The following is a 22,324-nucleotide window of genomic DNA, read 5'->3' as shown; positions in this document are numbered from 1 at the left end:
TATTCTGTTCATAGGATAAGATATTCATTTGTTTTTTGTTGTGTAGTGAACTGTTATACAAGTAGGAACTGTGTTTTAAACCTGAGGGTAACGGGTTGCTTGTAACTCAGTTTCTAGTGATGAGATTTTTGCCTACAATGGCCAGTATTATGTTGAGTAGGGTCATTGTCACCTACAATCTGAGCCTCATATGAGTTTTGTATGCTTTTATTTTGAAGAGAATGTGTCGATAACACTTTCAGGAAAGAAGCAAATAAAATAGTGTCATGGATTTCAAATTAGATTATTTATACTTTGCTTTATTTATTTTGGTACTAGGGATTGAACTGAAGGGCCCCTTACCACTGAGCCACATCCCCATTGGGGATTTTAAATTTTTATTCTGAGACAGGGTCTTGCTAAGTTGCTTAGGGCCTTTCTAAGTTGCTGAGGCTGACCTTGAACTTGTTATCCTCCTGCCTGAGCTTCCTGAGTTGGTGGGGTTATAGGCATGTGCCACTGTGCCTGGTGGGTTGTTTATACTTTTTGTGGGCTTTGAAAGAAATCTTCTTATGTGTTTAGGTGTTGCACTTGGATGCAGAGTGTCTGTGTATCTTGGTATGTTATAGCTGTTCTCCTGGTTCTACAGCTATTTCTTGATTTCCTATTAAGTACAAATATGGGCTTTGAGGATAGTAGAGAAGGAAGAAAAATGGTTTAGAGTTGGTAAAGGAGTGGGAAGAGAACCCTTCCAACAAGGAAGCAAATAATTAAAACTAGTGTTTCACCTGCTAGTAGGGAAATAAAGAAAATTTTGATGTGAGAAGATGAGGTGGGGAGATGAAGAGTGGGAGTGGAGCCCTGAGAGTGACATCCAGAAAGGAGCCTGAGTGACAGGGAGAAGCTTGGCATTTTGAATATAACAGTAAGAAGATGGTGTGGGTGGGCAAAGGGGAGGGACAGGAGTCAGAAGAAAGCAATAAGATCCGAGGGAGGTGGGCTGCGCTGCATGGTGGCCGTCTTGCAGGCTGTGATAAGCAGTCTGGAGGTCTTTGAACAGGGGACATGTATGGGGATTATGCAAGGTATTTGCCACATCCTTTGGTCATAGTGGGATTTAAACTCTGGAAGGGAAGGAGGAAATATCGCTGACCCCTGTCTGCTGTGGGCCATCCCTTGTGCTTGGCCAGTTTCCTCACCTGTAAAACAAGAGGAATGATAGATTCCATTTATGTCACTCAAAGGACTATAATGGGGATTAATTACCATCCTGTCTGTAATATACTTGAAGCTCTTTAGAGAAAGGCACTAAAGTCCATGAAAGCAAGGCCTTATTCTAATTGTGTATTTATTGATTAAGTGACAATCAAAGACAATGCTTATGGGAAAAATTGCTATATCTCTGCTCTCCACAAACGTATCCCACGTGTATAGATACAGAACATATTTAAACTTACATATAAGAGCATTGAAGTGGTCATTAACAAGTCTTTTTAGCATCTAATCAGACATTATTAATGAGATTAAAAGCTATGTTAATTAGCATTCAATAGACCAGAATTTAGTTTCCATGGCACAGATAGTTAAATTAAGGGTTGTGGGGGTGCCCTTTCCCATTCATAATGGAATAGAGGGTTGACTCTCAGAACAATTTTATCTATGGAGAATTCCTAGGGAAGCCACATTTCAAGTCAGTCAGTGTCTCCATGGGCAGAAACCACATCCTCAGTGATTCTCCCAGACTTTTTAGAAATGTGTATTGAAAATTTAGATATACTTGATTATTGAATAAAAAGTGTTTTTGCCAAAGCTAGTTTCAGTAGCATTCCAAACATTCTTATGAGAAGGGATGAATTTCATTTTCTTATTGAATCCTGTTGTACTTCTTTATCCACTCTACCTTGTGAGGAACATAACTGGGTTTGTTGTTAGCATGCAAAATATGCTGATCTTTGACCTTGCATTGGTCTATGTGTAGAACCCTAGCATGTGTCAACATTGAGACATGGAAACCAACTTGGGATAAATTTTGTTTGTGCTTTGCTGAAGAGCTAAAATGAAAAGTGATTTAAACAAAATACATCTACTTTGATTTTGCTATTTGCATACGGCAATGTGGTATCTTAGAGGGAGAATGTCAACTTAGTGCTGGAACCTCAGCAGATTGTTGGTCAAAATGCTTCCTCAGAATTCCATGGTTCAATGAAAGGGTTTAACCAGGATATGATACACTTGTAGATGGTTAAAAAAAAAAAAAAAAACTCTTGTCCTTATTTTAATGCTATAAAATGTAGTGAATATCACACTAAACTTTCTGTTTGCAACAAATAAACTTGTTAAAGGATCAACTCAGTATCAAGGTTCTGGAAGTATCCTAAGTAGCTATTTATACACTTCACTAATCTTTGTAATTGGCTTGTCTTTTACTGCCATTAATTAGATGATGTAGTATTCCATTAATAAGAGTGACACACCTCAGCATTTTTACCTTTAATTATAGACTTCACTAGACACTTAGGTTATTGACTGAATGGCCTAAATATTGCCTGATGTACACATATCCTTTTTGTTCCCTTTCAGCATCCTTACCCTTCTGAAGAACAGAAAAAGCAACTGGCCCAAGACACAGGACTCACCATCCTGCAAGTGAACAATTGGTAAGCAATCTGGCCTTGTGTTTACACACAATCTGTTTCCCCCTTTGGCAACCTGCAGCTAATGTTTTGCATTGAGAAGCCACACCCAGCCTCTGCAGCTTGTTGAGCCAAAGGTGAAAACAAACTGTTGACTGATATGTGAGAACACTTTCTAGTATGGAAAATAAAACAGTGTTTTGCCTTCCACCTCTTGTATACCTTGACAGGTTTTATGCGTGGGATGACTCTGTGTTTAACTCACATTCAAGATGGCCCTGATAACGTTTGGCTCTCTTTGACTCTTTTTCCCTTAAGGATAATCGATAGAGTGGTATCATCTTGTTTTCTACGAAACACGAAAACCCACCATCACCTATCGGTCAGTTTTAAATTCATGGAATAACCAAATTCGTTTAGAATTTGTTACATGGTCAAGGGTGGTCTCCCTATTCTCTTATCTCCCAAATATTAAAAGGGAGAAATTGTGTTGCTACTCTGAAGCTATTCAAAACCTGATGTGTCTCAGGACTATGCAATACTATTTCTAAATTAGGGGTGAATTCCTGATTTGGGGCAAAGCTGGGATTGTGCACCAAGTACCAGACAACAATATTCTGACTTAATATATGGTGATGTGGCAACCAGGCTTTGAGAAAGTATGATTTATTACCCTTTGTGAATGTGCTGAAAGCCAGGTTTCATATAATCACCCAGGCCTAGTGTCATATTTGAAGGGTATTGAAATCCAATATCCCCTACAACTAAGTGTATCTAATTAATTGTCCTAATATTTTTAGATTAGTGTTTATGGTGGCGAAACCTTATCCTCTTTGATGTAAAATCCAGAAAAGGCCCAAAGCCTGGTTTGGGAAAGGGGAGAACTGGGAATGCCAGTCGAAGACAGAAGTATTTCTTTCTGTTCCATAAGTGTCAAAGATTAATATTACAGAATCTCTGATTACATGGCCTAATCCATTTTGGTGAATAAATTCGTTCTTGATGTCCATTGCACCTAAATGAACAGACCCTACCCTGTTAGAGAGCCTGGGTGCCTTTGGGAGAGATTTCAGATATATTAAACCCCATTACAGAAAATGTAATTTCTGTCAATATAATCCCATGTATTCTTCAATTTAGTATTTTAGAGATAACAAGCTACTTACAATATATTTGCCTTTGGAGGATTAATTTACAAAGTGCACTATCTGCAAGACACAGACAGACTCACACAAGCATTGCTTGTAAGGGTTATCAATTTCTACGACCTTACCGCAGCCTTGAGAGATCAATTTTTGCAGCGCTTTTAGTCAGTGGAGAGGGAACCCACCAAAGGCACACTATGTCCATAAGCTTCACTGGGGGTTGTGTTGTTGCTGAGGTTTTCGGTTTGCCTATTTTCACCTGCTATTTCAAGACTGTTCAGTGTGCATTTTTGGACTTGTCTTTCAGAGGTATCTGGCTGGTATTAAATGGGAGACCATCAATTTTATGGACCCACTTCAACTCACCTCTTTTTCAATTCACACTGATGGTGAGGTGGTCTTCACACAATGGAGGCTCTACAAACATTACATTTCCCTGGGAAATGTTCTTGTTTAAGGGGAAAGGAGTGGCAGGGTGAGCTCTCTAATTAAAGAACGCTGGAGAGCTGCCTTCCAGGTGATCTATCACTACATGCCATCTCTCTTCCTCCTCATGGTTGCTAGCAAACTCCTTCCATAACATAGTTACCAGAGCCTAGATTCCATTACAAGTTGCTTTCTCTGGGCAGACCATCTTAGAGGATATTTCCTGTGAACTCAGGGGCAAGAAGGCATTCGTGTGATTTCAGGTAATGTGTATGGACTGTCGTTTTCCTAGATTTGATGCACAATCTTGGATGGGTGGAGGGGGCAACACGTCTCAACCAGTCTGTGATCGTAACTGGACTTCCTGTTTCATAATTAAAAGAGAGAGGAGGGAAAAAAAACTTTAAAAAAAGATATAACACCTACTACAAAATATTTTTTCAAAGTATATGCATACTTTACTTATTTTTGCCATGCTGGGGACTGAACCCAGCGCCTTTAATACAACAGGGAGGTGCTCTACTACTATGCTACCTCCCAGCCTTGTTTGCAGGCTTTAAACATACTCAATTTGGTGCAGACATAACTTTAAAAAATTGCTTTTACTTAGTTATTTGGGACATAATGCAATTCTGTGCTTACCTGGCACTTTGTACACTGTGTTCTCCCTCCTTGTCCTTTCTGGAGTTGGAAGTGACCCTTGTTTCCACCTCACCGCCTTCACATTTGGCCATCGTTTTAACCCTTAATAACTTGGTTCTGCTGTAGAGAAATGTCCTTCAAATAACCAAAAGATGTCAGAGAGATTGCCTTTCTAAAGTGTGGTGAATAATGGCATCCCTATGTTTCATTTTTTAATGTTTTGTTAATTTTCATCTAAATCTTCTTATTCTAAGGAGCTGGTAATAGATTTATTTTTCTTTAAACATAAAGTAGGAAATGTGATGCAAAAATGGGGAAACCCAGATGGCACCATTTTGAAACCAAAGATCTCAGAGAATCTTAAACTGCCCTATCTGGAGACTGAAGATCAGAGAAACTGAGGGGTGGTTATCTTTTTTACTTTATTGTATTGCCAAAAATTCGTATGGTTTTTATAGGCAGTAGTGCATGTCTGTAATCCCGGTGGCTTGGGAGGCTGAGGCAGGAGGACCACAAGTTCAAAGCCAGCCTCAGCAAAAGTGAGACACTAAGCAACTCATTGAGACCCTGTCTCTAAATAAGGCTGGGGATATGGCTCAGTGGTTGAGTGCCCCTGAGTTCAATCCCTAGTACCCCGCTTCCCTCCCCACCTGGACCCAAAAAATAAAATCATACAAATCTATTTTGAGAGCTTGTAAACATTTTATTCCTGTACAGAGCATCACTCCATGATGTTATTTTCCTCTAGAATTAATGTATTTTTAAAAAATCATCACCAGTGTTTTAGTGTTTTCCCTTTATTTCATATAGACACAACTTTTAAAACATTTGTGTCTTCCTTCTTGGATTCCCTAAAACTTGTTAACACACATGTACATTTTTGTATGAACTCTGAGTCACTGTTGATGAGATTTCATAAAATGCTGAAGGGCAGGTTGGGTGTAGATCAGTCGTAATTATTGGCAGCAACATAATGTATTGAAATACACAATATGTAAGTAAAAAATATAAACTCATGTCGACTTGTTAGCTTGTCATAGAACCTCTGGATGATGTGGTTTTTAAGTTAAGCTGTGACCGAAAATGAGACAAGAAGTTTGATGGGTTGTAATGGTTCTTTACTCCATCACTGAACTTATTTTACCTTCTTTAACTGGCATAAGTGACATGTGCTACCTCCTGCTGTAGAGGACTAAGGATAAAGTAGATGGGATTGGCCAGGTAAAGGGCAAAAGAGAATTTCAGTGTAAAATCACAAGACAGATTGATTAATTAAAATAATTTTTTGGAGTCAAAGAGAATCGTGAGCCAGGCCCAGTGGTGCATGCCTATATTCCCAGTTGCTCAGGAAGCTGAGTCAGGAGGATCGAGTTCAAAGCCAACCTCAACAACTTAGCGGGGGACCCTAAGCAACTCAGGAGCTGTCTCTAAATAATAAAAAAATAAGTTAAAAGGACTGGGGGTGCTGTTCAGTGATTAAACACCCCTGGGTTCAATACTTGATGTCAAAAAATATATAAATAAAATGAAAATAAGGAAATAATTGTGACAAATCATATTTGGTCCCATCAGAATAAAAACAGAAGGAATCTTAAAACAGTTGGCATGAGTACCAAAGACATTTGGGTCTTAAGATGGAATGTGAAATTTATTGGATGAGACATTGTAGGACCAGTTATGCCATTACATTATTTTTTTGAGAATTGAGGCAATTATGAAAATAATTTGGGTAAATTTTTTTTTTTTTACCAAAATTATCTCATTTATCTGAGGTCCAGGCATGCTTTTCCAAAAACATCAGCTTCCCTAACTAATTGCCTAAATATTTCAACCTTAAATATGTGGTAATCTGAGATTTAAAGCATAATCATTTTTTCAATGTAACATGCGTCAGACATTTATGTATTTTCCTTTTTTTATCTAAAAAATGGTAAATGGTAGAATTCAGGGCTTTTGTTTTTTCATTGTTATAGTTGTGATAAATACTTCTGTTATATAGCAGTGAACACAATATTCAGACATTTTTGTCATTTATGTAGAAAATCTTGAATTTGAGGATTAGATACTTATTTAGGTCTTGATATTTTGGTAAACTTTAAAGAAAATATAAACACACACACAGATTCAATACTTCATTCTTTTTTACCTCCTGAATTGACCAAATTTATTTTTTATTTTGAAAATATGAGTATAGCATGGTCCAATGAAACCTGCCTTATATCTTTTGAGTCCAGCGTTGCAAACCTGGGGATTTGCTGTGATGATAACTTAGGCTGTGTGGTTGTACTGGTACTTGCTGGATACCACAGACACGTGGTACCTGCAGAGCTCTAGCTTAGGGTGCACTGAATAAATTTTATAGTTTCTTTGTTTACATCTGAACACTCTTCCAGTGAGGCCTGATATTAAATGATTATCCTTTTATGATCTGATATGGGTTTTAGGTGCAAAATATATAGTATAGGTGAAATACAGTATGTATGTCAAGAGAAAAATCACTCTCCACAACAAGGCATATAAAACTCCAGGTAGCATCCTAACATCTGATATGACACTGCAGAACTATTGCTCTCCACAGTTCTTAGATTTAGGGTACACACCAGATTTTCCTAGTTACTTCATTTATTGCCTCTGAAACTACAAAGCATTCAGCCATCACTTCCCATTTATTACCACTGGAGGGAAAAGTATGTTATCCTTAGAGATTTATGCCTCTGGCAGGTAAAAATGTAAACTTATTTTTAAAAAATCGGATCTCTTTCATTATAATAAACAGATTCGATGGGTAAAGGTCAGGTTTCTTTCTGAGTTATGGTAATAATGTAGCAAATAGTTTTATAACTAATCAAAGATTCTATAAATACAGGTACCTGTTTAGATGTAAATGTTAAAACATTCACAAATTATCCTTTCAACTTCTGTGATCTAAAAATCAATAGGGGTCAGAGGGTTTCATAGAATTGTTCTGCTTTTTCTTCCAGCATAATTTAATAATACATTTTACAGATGTTGTTTAAACATTAGGCACAGATCGTTTTGTCAATAAAGCTAAACAGAGGCATGACACAAAAGCAAGGAGAGCAGATGTAAAATAAAACAAAACAAACAAACAAACAAACAAACAAAAAAACCAAGGCCACACCAGTGCGAACACAAGAAGCAGAGGCCCTGGGTCACTTGTTTCTGTTCAACAAAATGAAAGTGTGGGCTGTAGAGTGATTTCCTTGCCTTGAAATCACCTAGGGATGCTACAACCTTGCCCACACACATACACACAAAATAATTTTATTAAGCAGGTGATTTCACTTTTTCCCTTGAGAATTTCAGTGTAACCCACATTTGAAGTAGACTTCTTAATTGATCAATGGAGTAACAGGTGCCGTATTTTTAAAAGAAGGAGAAGCATAAATAGAAGAACTCCCCAGAACATTTCAGAATGTGTTGTTGTTCTTCGAGCCTCGGTTAATTGCTCTGCTTTTCACCTTGAGTGTCAATTCTAATAATATTACCTTTACAGGCGCTTACTCTGGGTTTAGATTATAGCAATCAGTAATACTCACTAGATAAAATACTGTCTAGTTGCTCATAAGAAAATATTGAAATCAGTCAAAAAATGTTTAGCTTGCATATTGCCTGAGACAGGGCTGGCGAGCCGCCAGACAGGCAGGGTATTATTAGGATAGCTGAGCAAATAGCTTGCAGGGAAAAGAGCTGTGAATTTAGAAACCTTCAGGTATTGTCATGTCAGAGAGTTTTAGGAGTTCAACAGAGACATTGCTTTTGTCTGCAGATTTTCAAAATTTCCAGCAAACAATCCTCTTTGAAAATGACTCTGCAGACTATTCAATATACTTTATTGTCAGTTTTACACCGTAAGTTTACTTAGAGCTTTTCCCCACTGTGTAAAGTCAAGTCCTTAATACTGTTAAAGACGAAAACCCTCTGAGGAAGGGGTAGGTGTTGGCCCACTGTGCTGGATGGAAAACCCTGCCCCTTCCCCTTGGGGACCCTGAGTCTAGGTGAAAGATAAACAGGAAGTTCTGGGATATGGGAAGGAGGATTTAGGAAAGTTCAAGTATAATTCATGTAACCAAGGCCTCTTCTCCAGCCAGCATTGGAGGGCAGTTTCAAGCTTTTCAGGAGAACAACAACAAAAAAAATAGCTCCATGCCTAAAGTATAGAGCCAATGCAGCCTGAGGAGGTGTTGCAGGACAGCTGAGAATTGGGCTCCCAGTGAGTTGGGAGACTGATTCACCATAGGCTTGGTGTTTCTGAATACCTGCGATTCCTTTCAAGGCAGTTAAAGCACGGCTTGGAGACTGACTCTGAACGTGATACCTGGATCAGCAAGACTCTTGCATCCGAATTAAATTAGATTTGCTGTTTGCAGTGTCTTAGCACAAGTGTTTGGTCAAAGAAATGAAGAGAACTCCCTGAGTGTCATGCCATCTAATGGAGCAAGACTTGATCCCTTGTACCTGGAGAGAGCGTGTGAAGTGAAGGGCTGAGGGACATCACTGTCAAAGTGGAGCTTAACTCTGCCCCACCCTCAGGTGGCTAAGGAGCAATTCTGGAAGCCTCCTGACAGTGTGAAATTTACACAGGGGGACAGAGGGAGTAAGGGGAGGGAATAAGCAAGGAAACGGACGCTGGAGTCAAAACATTTCCTCTGCTGTCCCCATTCCTCACCAGATAGATACGTGTCCTTGCTCAAGTCACTTTATCTCCGTGGACAGCAGTTTCCTCTGTCTTAAAGTGGACATGGAGGACAGTTGAGTGTAGACTCTCAGCTAATATTCTAGACTGTGTGACAATGGGCACCCAGCAGGATGTGAATATTCTAAAGCTGATCTCATTCCTGGTCTACCCTAGGAATGAAATACACACACATTCACACACACACACACACACACTTTGATAAAGATGCAAACAGGAAAATTAGTTAAAAAGTTGTTACTTTCCCTCATCTTAAATAAACAAATCACATACTGTAAAATAAAAACTAGACGAAATTAAACATTATCGCAAGACATGAAAAACACGTGTGCTGTCATTTTCGGATGCATAATAAAGATAAATCAGTTGTTTTTAGCAGTGTGCTGTGAGTCTGTGAAGGGCATGACAGAGAATAGGCTTGAAATTTCTGAAGTTATTGTACAGCAAAATTTGTTTTTTCCTCAGGCATTCAATCTTTTTCTCTAGTAATTTTGTACATGACAAACTTTTTAGTGGGTGCATTAATAATCTATAAGTAATGGGTTGTCAGGTGTCAGTTAGATAAGATTAAAAGACTGTTTAAGCATTATCCATTTGCTTCTTTGCCTGCATTTTATAGGTCAGGAGAAATAACTTTTTGAATTGTGGTCGTGTGTGCATGTTTCTTTCTTTTCTTCTTCTTTTTTTTTCCCTCGTCTCTCTCTCATTTGGCTCCACTCCAGGTACACGTGGAAGAACTGTATTACATTACATAGATCCTGCATGCAGGAGCAGATTTGAAACTCACACTATGTGAATCAAGGGGACAAATGTCTCCACTGCCTCCCATAAATGTATCTTCGTTTTAAAATGTTACTCTTTGTCTTCTCAAAGGAACTTTGTAAGGGGAAACAGACCCAGCTGGGGGCGTCCAAGCTGGGGATGGTAGTGAGTTCCCTGCAAGTCAGGTTTAGGTCTGTTCTTGTCAAATCTGTCTTAAGTGTGTTTACATATAGTTTGCCTTTCTGGTATTTTCTGCTTGCACAGACCTGATCTCCACCTATTTTGTGTCAACAGTTGCTGAGGCTGGTGTTGGGTGATTAACCGGCGAGCATTGAAGCTCTCGGTTGTGCCCAGAGAGACCGTCTAGAGCTCTCACTTACATCACCATCTTGCTGCAGGCTGCGCCTACAGAAAACAGCATATTTGAGTGGTTAAAGAGTCAGTCTGAAATATTAAAAAAAAAAAAAATGGGGCAAATGTTGCCTCCTTGTTGAATAAAACAATTTTCTCCAAAATGGAGTGGAGCCAGAGACTCAGGGGAAGGAAGTGTTTCTGAGGGTGAACGTTGTCTCAGATCTGGTCTGCGATGCTCCAGTGCGTGAATGACAGGTTCTCTGCAGATGCTCAGGTTATCTTCTACTCCATTCTTAATTTCTAAGGGGAAAGAAAATATTCAAAAGAGAAGGAAAGAGAGAGAAGCATAAAACAAACACCCAACATCATGAATACTTGTATCTTCGGCAAAGACAGGGTTCTCCTGTTCAATGCCTTCATAATCATTGAAAAATTTTCCTATTTTATTTTCTTCCTTACAAAGCTTTTAGTTTGATCCATTAGTTTGAAAAATAGCTAATTCTATCATGCTCTTGACACCTGAACACGAACAAGTAAACAAACAAACAAGAAAATCTTAAATCTTCTCTGACATCCTTGAGAGTTCTTTTCCTTTTTGCCTTCTTAACTAACCAAGTCTACAAGATTAGATCCTGTCCCTGAAGAAAGGAAAAAGTATTTCCTTTCTCAAACTTGTTAACACTTTCAGGTCCATGGGGATTATTGGTCTTGGACTCTTGAGTAATTTAGCTCAATAATGAATTTTTTTGGTCATCAGTGAGATCTGGCCCTATACTGACAAAGTGACTTTCCTTTTGTCCAGGAACAGTATACTGCCAGGGAGAAAAGTTAAATGCAGCATGTGATTAAGGAATAAGTTTTCAGTGTATTTACTCTAAAATGTGGAATCAGATATAAAGCAGCAGATTTGAAGACTGGTCTAATGAAGGGTTTTGTTGGACTCTATCACTGGAACATCTGCTGTGGTTGACTTTATTTGATTCCTAGTTTGGGTCAGAGTTCATATGTACTTGGAAAGGGCAGGGGTTTGGGATATTGAAAAAAAAAACTAATGGAAAGAATTGTGCATGTCCAAAAGATGTTAGATCTCAGCCCTCATGGCTGGTCACCTGGCAGTATTGTTTACAGAAAGGAAAGTACAATAGGTTATGGCAGGGATTCCCACCCTCAGGGCCAAGGAGAGGCTAGCAAGGAGCAGAGAACCAAAAGACACCTATCAGAATCATTCTGAGTGAAGGCAGTATATAAAAAGCACATTGGAAATTATATTTTAAGTCATGCTATTTTTTTGAAGTCACAAGTAACAGAAGAGTTTGTGATTTTGAAGTATATCAAAGGGAGCATGGATTAAAATTTTCAGCCACTCTGTGCCACAGAACCATAGAGTACAAATCCTAGGTGGGAGTTTATGCAGCATTTGACAGATGAGTCTCAGCATGGGGACAGGACTGACTCTCAGTTCAGTGCTTCATCCTTTCTGCCTGTATATATTTATTTTTAACAGCTTTAATGAGATATAATTCACAAACCATACAACTCACTTTAAATGCACAATTCAGTGGCTGGTAGTAGGTTCACAGAGTTATACAACCATTTCCATAGTCAATTTGAATTTTTTTTTTTTGGCCACCTTAAAAAGAAATCCTGAGTCCTTCAGTTGTTACCTTTCCCCATATTTCCATCCCCATCCACACCAGCTCCTGGCAACCACTAGTCTACTTTTTTCTCTCTAAATTTGCTTATTGTGGATATTTCACAAAAGTGTGGTCATATAATATGCAACCTATTGCATTGACTTCTTAATGTTTCCAGGTTTTGTCCACATTCTAGCATGTGTTATTGGCACTTTATTCCTCTGCATGGTTGAGCAATGTTCCGCTGTATGGATATAACACATTTTGTTTATCTATTCATCGGTTGGTGAGCATTTGGGTTGTCTTTTGCTGCTATAAGCATTTGTGCACAAATTTTTGGCCCATTACCCATTTTTTGAGAATCATAATGGTTGTATCCCAACAAACTTCTGTCTTAGGCTTTACCATGTGCAAAGCACTTTTTGTAAACATTAAGTCACTTGCTTACCACAATTCGGCCCCTGAGTACTGCTGTGATCCCGGGGTCAGCAAGTGGCAATCTTCCTACTCAGCTCTGGACACTGGACACTACTTGCACTGTCCCTGCCAAGGCTCAGTGTTTCAACTGAGATAATGAGTGATGCTTGTTCCAAGTAAAGGGAAGTCACACTGACATTCAGCAACTCAGCAGTGAAATGCAGTTTCCCCCAAAGTGACTTAGATGCCATAAGCACTTGGCAGAGATTTGACAAGTTCCAAGAGGAAGTTATTTGTGTTAGTGCTATTGTCCTCATTTGAGACATTTTGTCATATATCTTAGTCAGGAGGTGGAAAGGGTCTATAGATTGTGTATCAGTGTGTATCACATAGAGCTTTGGTCTCAAAGTTTTACAAATTGAAAACATTCGTACAGTGAACATTCCAAAGAACAGACACAAACCTCCATTCAAGTCATCTTCATTATGCCATTCCATGGATTAATTTTGTGACCAGGTAAAATTAGGTAACAAGCTAAATTTTGAGATATCTTCCCTTGGCCTGTGTGGAGATTCCAGGCCCAGGTATGTGGGTGAAGCCTTGGGGAGCTGAGAAATGAAAGGAAGTGATCCTCGAGAAAGGAAAGAGCTCAGAGGAATTCCAAGATGGTTTTAGGACTCATAGCACCTTATACAGGAGCTGGTCACCAATCTCACACAACAAGGGTTTCAAGTCCAATCATTCAGGGCAAACTTTCTTTTAAAAAAAATAATGAGTATATAATCATTAGAATGATCATACATCCCAAGGGACATTCATGCTTTATGCCTACTGCTCGGCATTATCATGAATAGTGTCCCTTCACCTTCAAAAGTGTTTAGTTTAGAGGATAAATTACCTGCTCATTCTACTTATAGTGGAGAGTGGCAAGAAAACTAGGATTTGCTTTAAATAAATATATTTATTCAGTGAGGGATGTCTAGTTAGATGCAATTTTATTGACTTTTTGTGAGTATGAGAAAATTAGAATTTCAGTGAAAAGATGGTTCAGCTATTTAACAAGAGAGAGACACACATCTAATCTTTGTGGATATTATTTTAGCTGAGAAAGATTTGCTATATTAACCTATTGCTTATATATTGTGCTAATAATCATTTAAAATCTGTATAACTTAAACAAACTACTGTTTTTCTTATGTTAATAAGATTATATAAGCTTAAATTTGGCAGATTATCATAGATAAGTAAATTTTTGTTAAGTGCCATTTTGATGCTTGTCAATAGACACCTGTTGGGTATTTCTTATGCTCCGTGTGCCACTCATTCCATTAAATTTGGAGCCCAGAGCTTTAATAATCTAGGTGGTGACAAGAAGTAACAAAAGAAATAGAGGCCTACTAAGGGAGCCATCTCTCCTTTGAATTTAGGTCAGATTAAATCTTTTAGTAAGCCCAGTTTTTAAAAAAAAATCATAATATTTGTTTTCAAGAAAATTTGTGTAGCATATAATCAGTGATGAATTATTTTAAAGTTATTTTAATGTCTTTACGTCCAAAATAATGCATAGATTTTTGTTAGCATTTTACATCATCTCTGTCAACTAACTGGTGATATTTTTTCACTAACTACTTTGAAGAAAATTTTTAGATAGAATCGACTTCCTCAACTGTGCTAGGAGACTTGAGTTCTGAGATACCTTCATCACTTCTAGAGAAGGGAAGCCTTCTCATACTGCTAACTGGTGGGCTTCCTGTGACATGAGCAAGTTCTAATACTACATTTCTAGAGAGGATGGAGAGGAGAACTGAGTGCCTTCACTCGCCTGTCCTGTCTACTGGCCTCCCAGAGCCATTCTCCTCCCCCACCTCCAGACACACAGATGATGGATTGCAGTCTTGGAACTGTGGGATCCTGGAGGAGGTTAAGAAACTAGAAGAAGGTGCCAAAAACATGATTTCATAAGGTTTGACTTGAGATCGAGTCAACCTTCTTGAGTGTCTTAAAATCATGTTTTATGAAATTTTATTTCACAGAAAAAGGGAGGGTAGAAGACTTGGACCCTGAAACCGGCCCGTTATGGATCATTAAGTCTAATAAGTCAATGTAAATCTACAATGAAGATTTCCAAAATAGGATTTTGCAGTTAATTTTTTTGTTTTGTTTTGTTTTTGTTTAAAAGAACAGATAGTTACAGATATAGTTGGGAGATAGCTAGAACTCTTTCCCCAAGGGTTGTTTATAAAACATGCCTTCAAGTCATTAGGAAATGTTGACTTAAAAAATATAGATAGATAGATAAGGTTTTATTTAAATGACTGTGATACTGTTGAAAGAAAGGCTATGTCCAGGAAAATCAGGGAAGAGAAAACGAACAGAATTCTAGAATTCGATAATTACCTTCCCATATGAAATTTTGTATTTGAAGATTTTTCATTGAGGCTTAATTCTAAAATTAAGAAGTATTTTAGACACCGGGGCTGTGGCTCAGCGGCAGAGCTTTTGCCTAGCATGGGTGAGGCACTGGGTTCAATTTTCAGCACTGCATATAAATAAATAAAATAAAGGTTCATTGACAACTAAACAATGTTTTTTTTTTAAAATAAGTATTTTAGAGATTACCTAAATGTATTAGTTATTATATGCGCATGTTTTTAAATTTTTATTTATTTATTTATTTGGGGTTGAACTAGGGGTTGAACTCAGGGGCATTTAACCATTGAGCTACATCCCCAGCCCGCCCACACCCCCCCCACCACCTTTTTTTTTTTTTTTTGGTATTTTATTTAGAGACAGGGTTTCACTGAGTGACCTAGTGCCTAGCTAAGTTGCTGAGGGTGGCTTTGAACTTGTGATCCTCCTGCCTGAGCCTCTGGAGCCACAGGAATTACAGGCATGCCCCAATACACCCAGCTATGTCTTTTATTTTTAACTGAATAAAGAATAATGCTTCCAGAAATTAACACTATTTAAAATATACTTAAAAATCTATGGTGTTACTTATTATTATTATTTAAATATATATGTAGTTATTCCTAACTATACCTACATATCAATCAAAGACAACTATAATTAATTGTCTTTTATGGATAGCATATGTGTAGAAGGCATTTCCACTAATGTATCTGTCTAGTTAAAGAAAAACTTTTCTTAATAGTTTATCATTTTAGCTTCTTGGGCATATAAGGATGTTTTAAAATCATATCTATCCATACTTAGATGGATAAGCCCACATCGACCACTGTCCTACTGACCCATTCACATACCTAGTTAGCACAAAGCTCAATAGGGGTGACAAAGAATCACATCATTGTCTAGAAACAAAACCATTTTGATTTTATGTGATTTACTGAGTTGGCTGTGGCATGCCAAAATAACTAAATATGGACTCCCTTTAATCATCAGTGCATAAATAGGGTAGTACACAGGAGTAGAACTGAGTAAAGTTAGGAATACCAAGTGAGCAGGTCATTTTTCTTTACTTTTTTCAGTATTACAGGAATTATACAAGGGAGTTAAAGAGCAAAAAGGCATATGAAAAATGTTGCCTGTGGAACTGTGGAACTGTACTTTGTATTTTGGCTCCTGGCAGGTACCTGCTATGGTCTCCTTGCTCTTTCTGTTTCCTAAGAAGAGAAAACTGATTTTTTTTTTTAAATATCTTTTAGTTGTAGGTGGACACAATACTTTTATTTTATTTTAATGTGGTGCTGAAGATTGAACCCAGTTTCCCACACGTGTGAAGCGAGCATTCTACCACTGAGCTACAGCCCCAACCCCAAGAAAACTGAATTTAGTAATCCAGTTTCAGGGAAAGGGACCAGGGCAGGAAGTAGAGGCTACACTGAAGGAAAAGATCAATTTCAGAAAGCTGTTCTATCAGATCTTGCTCAGAAAGCAATTCAAGTATTCAAAGACTGACAAAGAAAGGAGATAATGGAATTGGCAGAATGGAAAAACACTTAAAAAGAAAGACTAATGATAAACAATTTGTGAGTAAAGAAAAGAAAGAATAAAACAAAACTTCCTGTGTTTTCTTTCTTTTTTTGGTGCGGGGGAGGGGGCTTGAACCCAGTGGTGCTTAACCACTGAGCCATAACCCCAGCCTTTTTTCATATACAGCTATGAAATATATATATATTCACATATATATATATATATATATATATGAATATAAATAATTTACATTAGAGACAGGGTTTTGCTGAGTTGCTTAGAGCTTTGCTCAATTGCTGAGGCTGGCTTTGAACTCATGATCCTCTAGCCTCAGCCTCCCAAGCTGCTGGGATTCAGGAATATGACACCATGCCCTGTACTTCCTGTGTTGTCTTTCTTTTTTAAATTTTTTTCTTTTAATATTTTTTTCATTGTCAATGGACTTTTATTTTATTTATTTATATGCAGTACTGATAATTGAACCCAGGGCCTCACATGTGCTACACAAGCGCTGTACCACTGAGCCACAACCCCAGCCCCTATGTTTTCTTAAAACATAAATCAGATTCACTTCCTATATTCCTTGTCAAATTCCTATAAAAATGCAAAGAATAAAAATCAATTTTTAGTTGATCTCAGGTCTCAGATTTGGGGAGATTTCCCCCCCCCATTCAAACTTATTAGAACTTGAGACAAACAACTAAGTCAAAAAGAAACACATCTCTATTTATTTGGACATGGAATAAAGCTATAAAGTCAACCCATTCCCTTCCTTTCTTTTCTAAACTTCTTGTTTGGAGACAGAAGATAGTTTGGTGGTGAGAAGAACTATTGATCTAATTCATGATTGTATTAAAGAAGAAATACAAGGATTCTTTCTAAATCAGTTGCCTTTCATTGGAGGGAGTCCAGTTCTTAAAAGTATGTCAAAAATGAAGGTCGTGTTTTCAAGGCATAGTATGATTCAAAAAAAAAAAAAAAAAACCTTCATGTCCAAATATGATATGGAAAGACAAATGAGACATTTTCTAATTTTAAGGCAACCTTAACTAAAATATTTACTTTTTAAAAAGCCCAGTTTATGGCAAATTTGAATTACACTCTATTAAACAAAAGTATACAACTATTTATTTTAATGAGAAGCAAAACTGTGACATTGTCATGTATCCCTGACATTCTACATCTGAGTTTTAAGGGCTGTTATACTATATATGAATATTGATTGTAAAATAGTAAGTTTTCTCTCACATCTTCAGACTAATAAACTCCTTAGAGAGCGCTTATCAATATGGAAAACTCTAAGATTGTATTTTACACATATATATCTTATTTCAAACTATTCTGTGGCTCTTAGAAAAGGATATTTTTATTGTGTATCCAAATTTGAATTTTTTCCCTCTCTCACTTCTCTTCACAAACAGCATTTCTTCTATTTTCAAGCTTGAATATGTTAAATGCTGCATTTATTTGTACACACACACACACACACACACACACGTAAGAAAACTAATTTACTGGTGCTTCTAAAAATGATAGTGTTTTAAGAAGGAAATACATTCATCTAAGCTCACATCAAATGTGAAGTCTTTTTTTGGTTCAGTGTTTAGAATATTCTTGACAATTTAGACTCTTTCACAATGAAAAGTAAAGCACTCTGTCACAAAAGCAGGGAGGATGAGACTCAAGGTCAAAGGGCATTTTAGAAACAAACAGCTGGACCAGTTTATTTAAACAGATAGAGGGACGGGGGAACTGACCTCAGTTTGACTTATAGTGGGAGGAGCAAGAATGCCATTTTATTACTTTGCCCAGAAGGAAAATGTTTTTGTATCTGAATTCACCCCCAAAGCCATTTAAACACATAGCTCTGCTATATGTAGCTTGATTCCAATGAGAACGTCCATGTGAGATAGACTGGGACAAGAGGAATATCTCCTAAGGAGAATCAAATGTTGACATGGAGTTAAGATCAAAAAGTGATGTTGTTTTAAAAAATAAATTATTTGCTGCCTACGTGGTTATTTTCATAGAAAGACATCCATCATGACCTCATATAAACAATGAGTCGTTTATTAACGTATGGAAATTATAATTCAGTAATGTTCTGAGAGCTTCCTGAGTTGTATATGTACTGATAATATTTTATTATGTTGATTTTTTTAAATGAAAGTTTTCTTTTTTCAAGTTTGCATATGACAGCAAATGCATTACAATTCATGTTACACAGATAGAGCACAATTATTTATATCTCTGGCTGTATACAAAATATATTCAAACCAATTTGTGTCTTCATACATGTACTTTGGACAATGATGTCCATCTCATTCCACCATCATTTCTAACCCCATGCCCTCTTCCTTCCCCTCCCATCCCTCTGCCCTATCTAGAGTTCATCTATTCCTCCCTTGTTCCCCCTCCCTACAGCACTATGAATCAGCCTCTTTATATCGGAAAGAACATTCGGCATTTGATTTTTTGGGATTGACTAACTTCACTTAGCATTATCTTCTCCAACTCCATCCATTAACCTGTAAATGCCATGATTTTGTTCTCTTTTATTGCTGAGTAATATTCCATTGTGTATATATGCCACATTTTTTTAATCCATTCATCTACTGAAGAGCATCTAGGTTGGTTCCACAGTTTAGCTATTGTGAATTGTGCTGCTATAAACACTGATGTGGCTGTGTTCCTGTAGTATGCTGTTTTTAAGTCTTATAAGAAGTTCTAGGTAGACTTCTTAATGTAGTTTTCTCTTTTTAATGAAAGGATTCCCACATTGACACCTATATAAACTATAAGTAGCTTGTATCAGTTTTTGACACCAAACAAAGAAGCAGATAGCACCAAGTACCTGTGGGCTCTTAGCTATGGGACTGCGGTAGGTATTTGCTCTCCACATAGAGTCCAGGGTAGGCCTAGAATAAGTACGGTTAGTATTGTCCCCTGAAAACCTTCAGAGGGAAGCAGACAAACCTCAGCAAACTGAGCAGAGAGTGGCCCAGGTGGTGAGTGGATTCAAAATACTAGAAGGACTCACATTCTAGGAGGAACTTTCTAAGAACTGTGGATGTGTAATCTAGGGAAACGAGGAGGAAAGGCCTATGGGTCATGCTGGCTGTGTTTAAATATTTGAAAGGCTATCCCAAGGAAGTAAGATTAGAATTGTTTAAATTACCCCAAGGAGTTGTACTGCAAAAGCATTTTAGATCAAGTGAGACAGGACCTTCTAATGACCTGCCTTGCCCAGAGATGGACTGGACTCTCAGGTAAGATAGTGAATGTTCTTTAGAAACAGAATCAAGCCGGGTATGGTAGCGCACGCCTGTGATCCCAGTGGCTAGGGAAGCTGAGGCAGGAGGATCACAAATTCAAACCCTACCTGGAAAAGTGAGTGAGGCCCTGAGCAATTGAGCAAGACCCTGCCTCAAAAACAAAACAAACAAAAAGACAGGAGATGTGACTCGTGGTGAAGTGCCCCTGGGTTCAATCCCCAGTATCACATTAAAAAAAAAAAAAAAAGGAAAGATAGAAAAGAAACAGTCCAACAGTCTAGAATCTACTTGGCAAGGATATCATAGCAGAGAATCATAGTGACCAAACTCGATAACTATCAAGGCTTTTCCAAACCTGACTTGTAATTTTTATATGATTCATGGCTTGAATAGTCCTGGGCTCAGCTCAAACTGAGTTGGTCATTATGAATTGGTCTGTGGGAATCTAAAAGCATGAGTGTGAATAAGACAAATTTTAGAATTTTGATAAATTGAGTCCCTTCATCATTTTTTGAGTAGCCTTGTCTTGGTCTTTATACACAAGCAGGGAAGCCACCAAAGTTCCAATCTACAAGACTTTCAGAGTCATGCTTATTCCTGGACTCAACATTAAGGTTGCTCAAAACCAACTAATTTCTAGATACTTAATCTGAATCATATTTAATCCAGATATAATCTGGATTGTATTTAATCTGTATTTAATCTGGAATAGTCTAGATGGGTGACACAGCAGTGGCCATGTTCAGGTCATAGCCTTAGGAGGGCTTTCACTACCACCTGACAGCTGTGTGTCATTCAACAAATTATTAACTTCTCTTGGGTAACATGTGACCTCAAATCAGTCATTTAATTTTTCTGAGCCATGGCTCCTCATCTGTTAAAAGCATGTCTTCCAATTTTTAGGAAAGTAGTATAAATCCTATCCATCAAATATAATGTTTTAAAAGGGACTTGAAAAACGATAGTTCAAAGACTGAATTCCTGCAAATTATGAACACAGTACCATAAATAAAGAGCGGCTTTTTGCTCTCTTACCTATGTTAGTTACTATGAAAATTACTTTTGGTATATGCAGAATATTAATATTAAATAATTTTCTAATTGGTCATGCAGTGAAGGCAGCTAATGAAAAAGCAGATTTTTTTTTCATTTTAATTGGTTATTTCACATGGTGTTTGTGCTACACCTGTGCTTATAATGAGAATGGAGAATTAATCTAACCTTCTGCTCACATGATTCCAATTTTCATGGTTTATACAAGATAATGATAACCTGATTTGCAACACAATTTGTTGTAGATCTGTGTTTTAAATATTTTTATTAGCAGTTCAGGGACTTCATATACAGGAACTGATATATATTGCCAGTAAGAGTTAGCACCAACAGTGTACATTTTAGTTAGATTCCAGTTTCATTATTTATTTTAATTACTTCTCAGATAATGAAAGAACATAAGAAGATACAGGATATTGAGAATCTTAAAATGTTATAAAGTATGCATTTCTGTTTTAAAAACCTGTCCCTGTCTAAATAAAAGCCCTGGTTTTTAGGAACTATTTTCCTTCGCTGAAGTGGGCAGGCATACAAACTAGAATTCACACTGGACGGTAGAAACTTTAATTATTAATAGTGCATTATTAAACTTTTCATTGTATTTTTTTATGTCCTGTTTCAGATTTGATATATTCAAATCTGAGTTGGGAACTAAAAGCAATTTAGTATTTCAGAATCTAATATGTTCTCTTCATTTTTTGTATTTGATATGTAATTCTTATTATGCAGTACAAATGGATCTTAAGAGTTAGAATCTTTTGTGTGTGACTTTGGAGAGCTTATGTCAGCCACTTTTTAATATTTCAATGACTAACCATTTTTGGAGAGGTTATGAAAACAATAGTACCCCCCCAAAAAATCAATTATTAAGAGGGTTAAGGTAATTTAACCGTCTTAATAAATGTTTATAAGTTTTCAGTAGGAGTTGGAGAAAGCAAATTATAAATTCAACAACTGTATAGCTGTGACCTTGCCTTGACCTCAGACTTTGCATAAAGAGAAAAAGCCACCCCAAGAAATCTGTACAAGGAATGCATTTCTCTGAAGTCCCCAGCAGTGTGAGTTAGTGGTGATAAACTCCAGACATTCTCTCATTTGATGGTGTGCTGCCATCCCAGTTCATTATCTTAATAGTGGGCATTAAAATAGAATTGGGTTTGCCAAAGGTAGGGGAGGTTTGGATAAAAATGGCAAAAAAAGAACTCAGAGAGCATAAGATTGAAGTGTCGCTAATTCAGAGAGGTAACAGATGCCCTCATGAGCATCTCACTCTACACAAAATTCCCCCTCTTGCAATTGAAAAGATGGTGGCTAGCATTGTTTCCAGAAAACTCTGCAAATTCCCCCATGAAAA

The 22,324-nt window shown here is 37.4% G+C and overlaps 1 protein-coding gene across 6 annotated transcripts in view; it reads left to right on the top strand.

Annotated features, from left to right (window-relative positions):
* Positions 1 to 22,324, top strand: part of Meis1 (Meis homeobox 1) — a 136,465-nt gene that overhangs the window by 108,573 nt on the left and 5,568 nt on the right. For all 6 annotated transcript variants that reach the window (XM_078029105.1, XM_078029102.1, XM_005322079.5 and 3 more), the window contains one exon: positions 2,560 to 2,636. In XM_078029105.1, the coding sequence (XP_077885231.1) occupies positions 2,560 to 2,636 (77 nt within the window). The remainder of the gene's footprint in view (positions 1 to 2,559; positions 2,637 to 22,324) is intronic.

This window comes from Ictidomys tridecemlineatus, chromosome 12 (genome assembly GCF_052094955.1).
Source record: "Ictidomys tridecemlineatus isolate mIctTri1 chromosome 12, mIctTri1.hap1, whole genome shotgun sequence".
Classification (NCBI taxonomy): Eukaryota; Metazoa; Chordata; class Mammalia; order Rodentia; family Sciuridae; genus Ictidomys; species Ictidomys tridecemlineatus.
The sequence above is the reverse complement of the archived record's forward strand: the minus strand, read 5'-3'. Positions and strand labels throughout refer to the sequence as shown.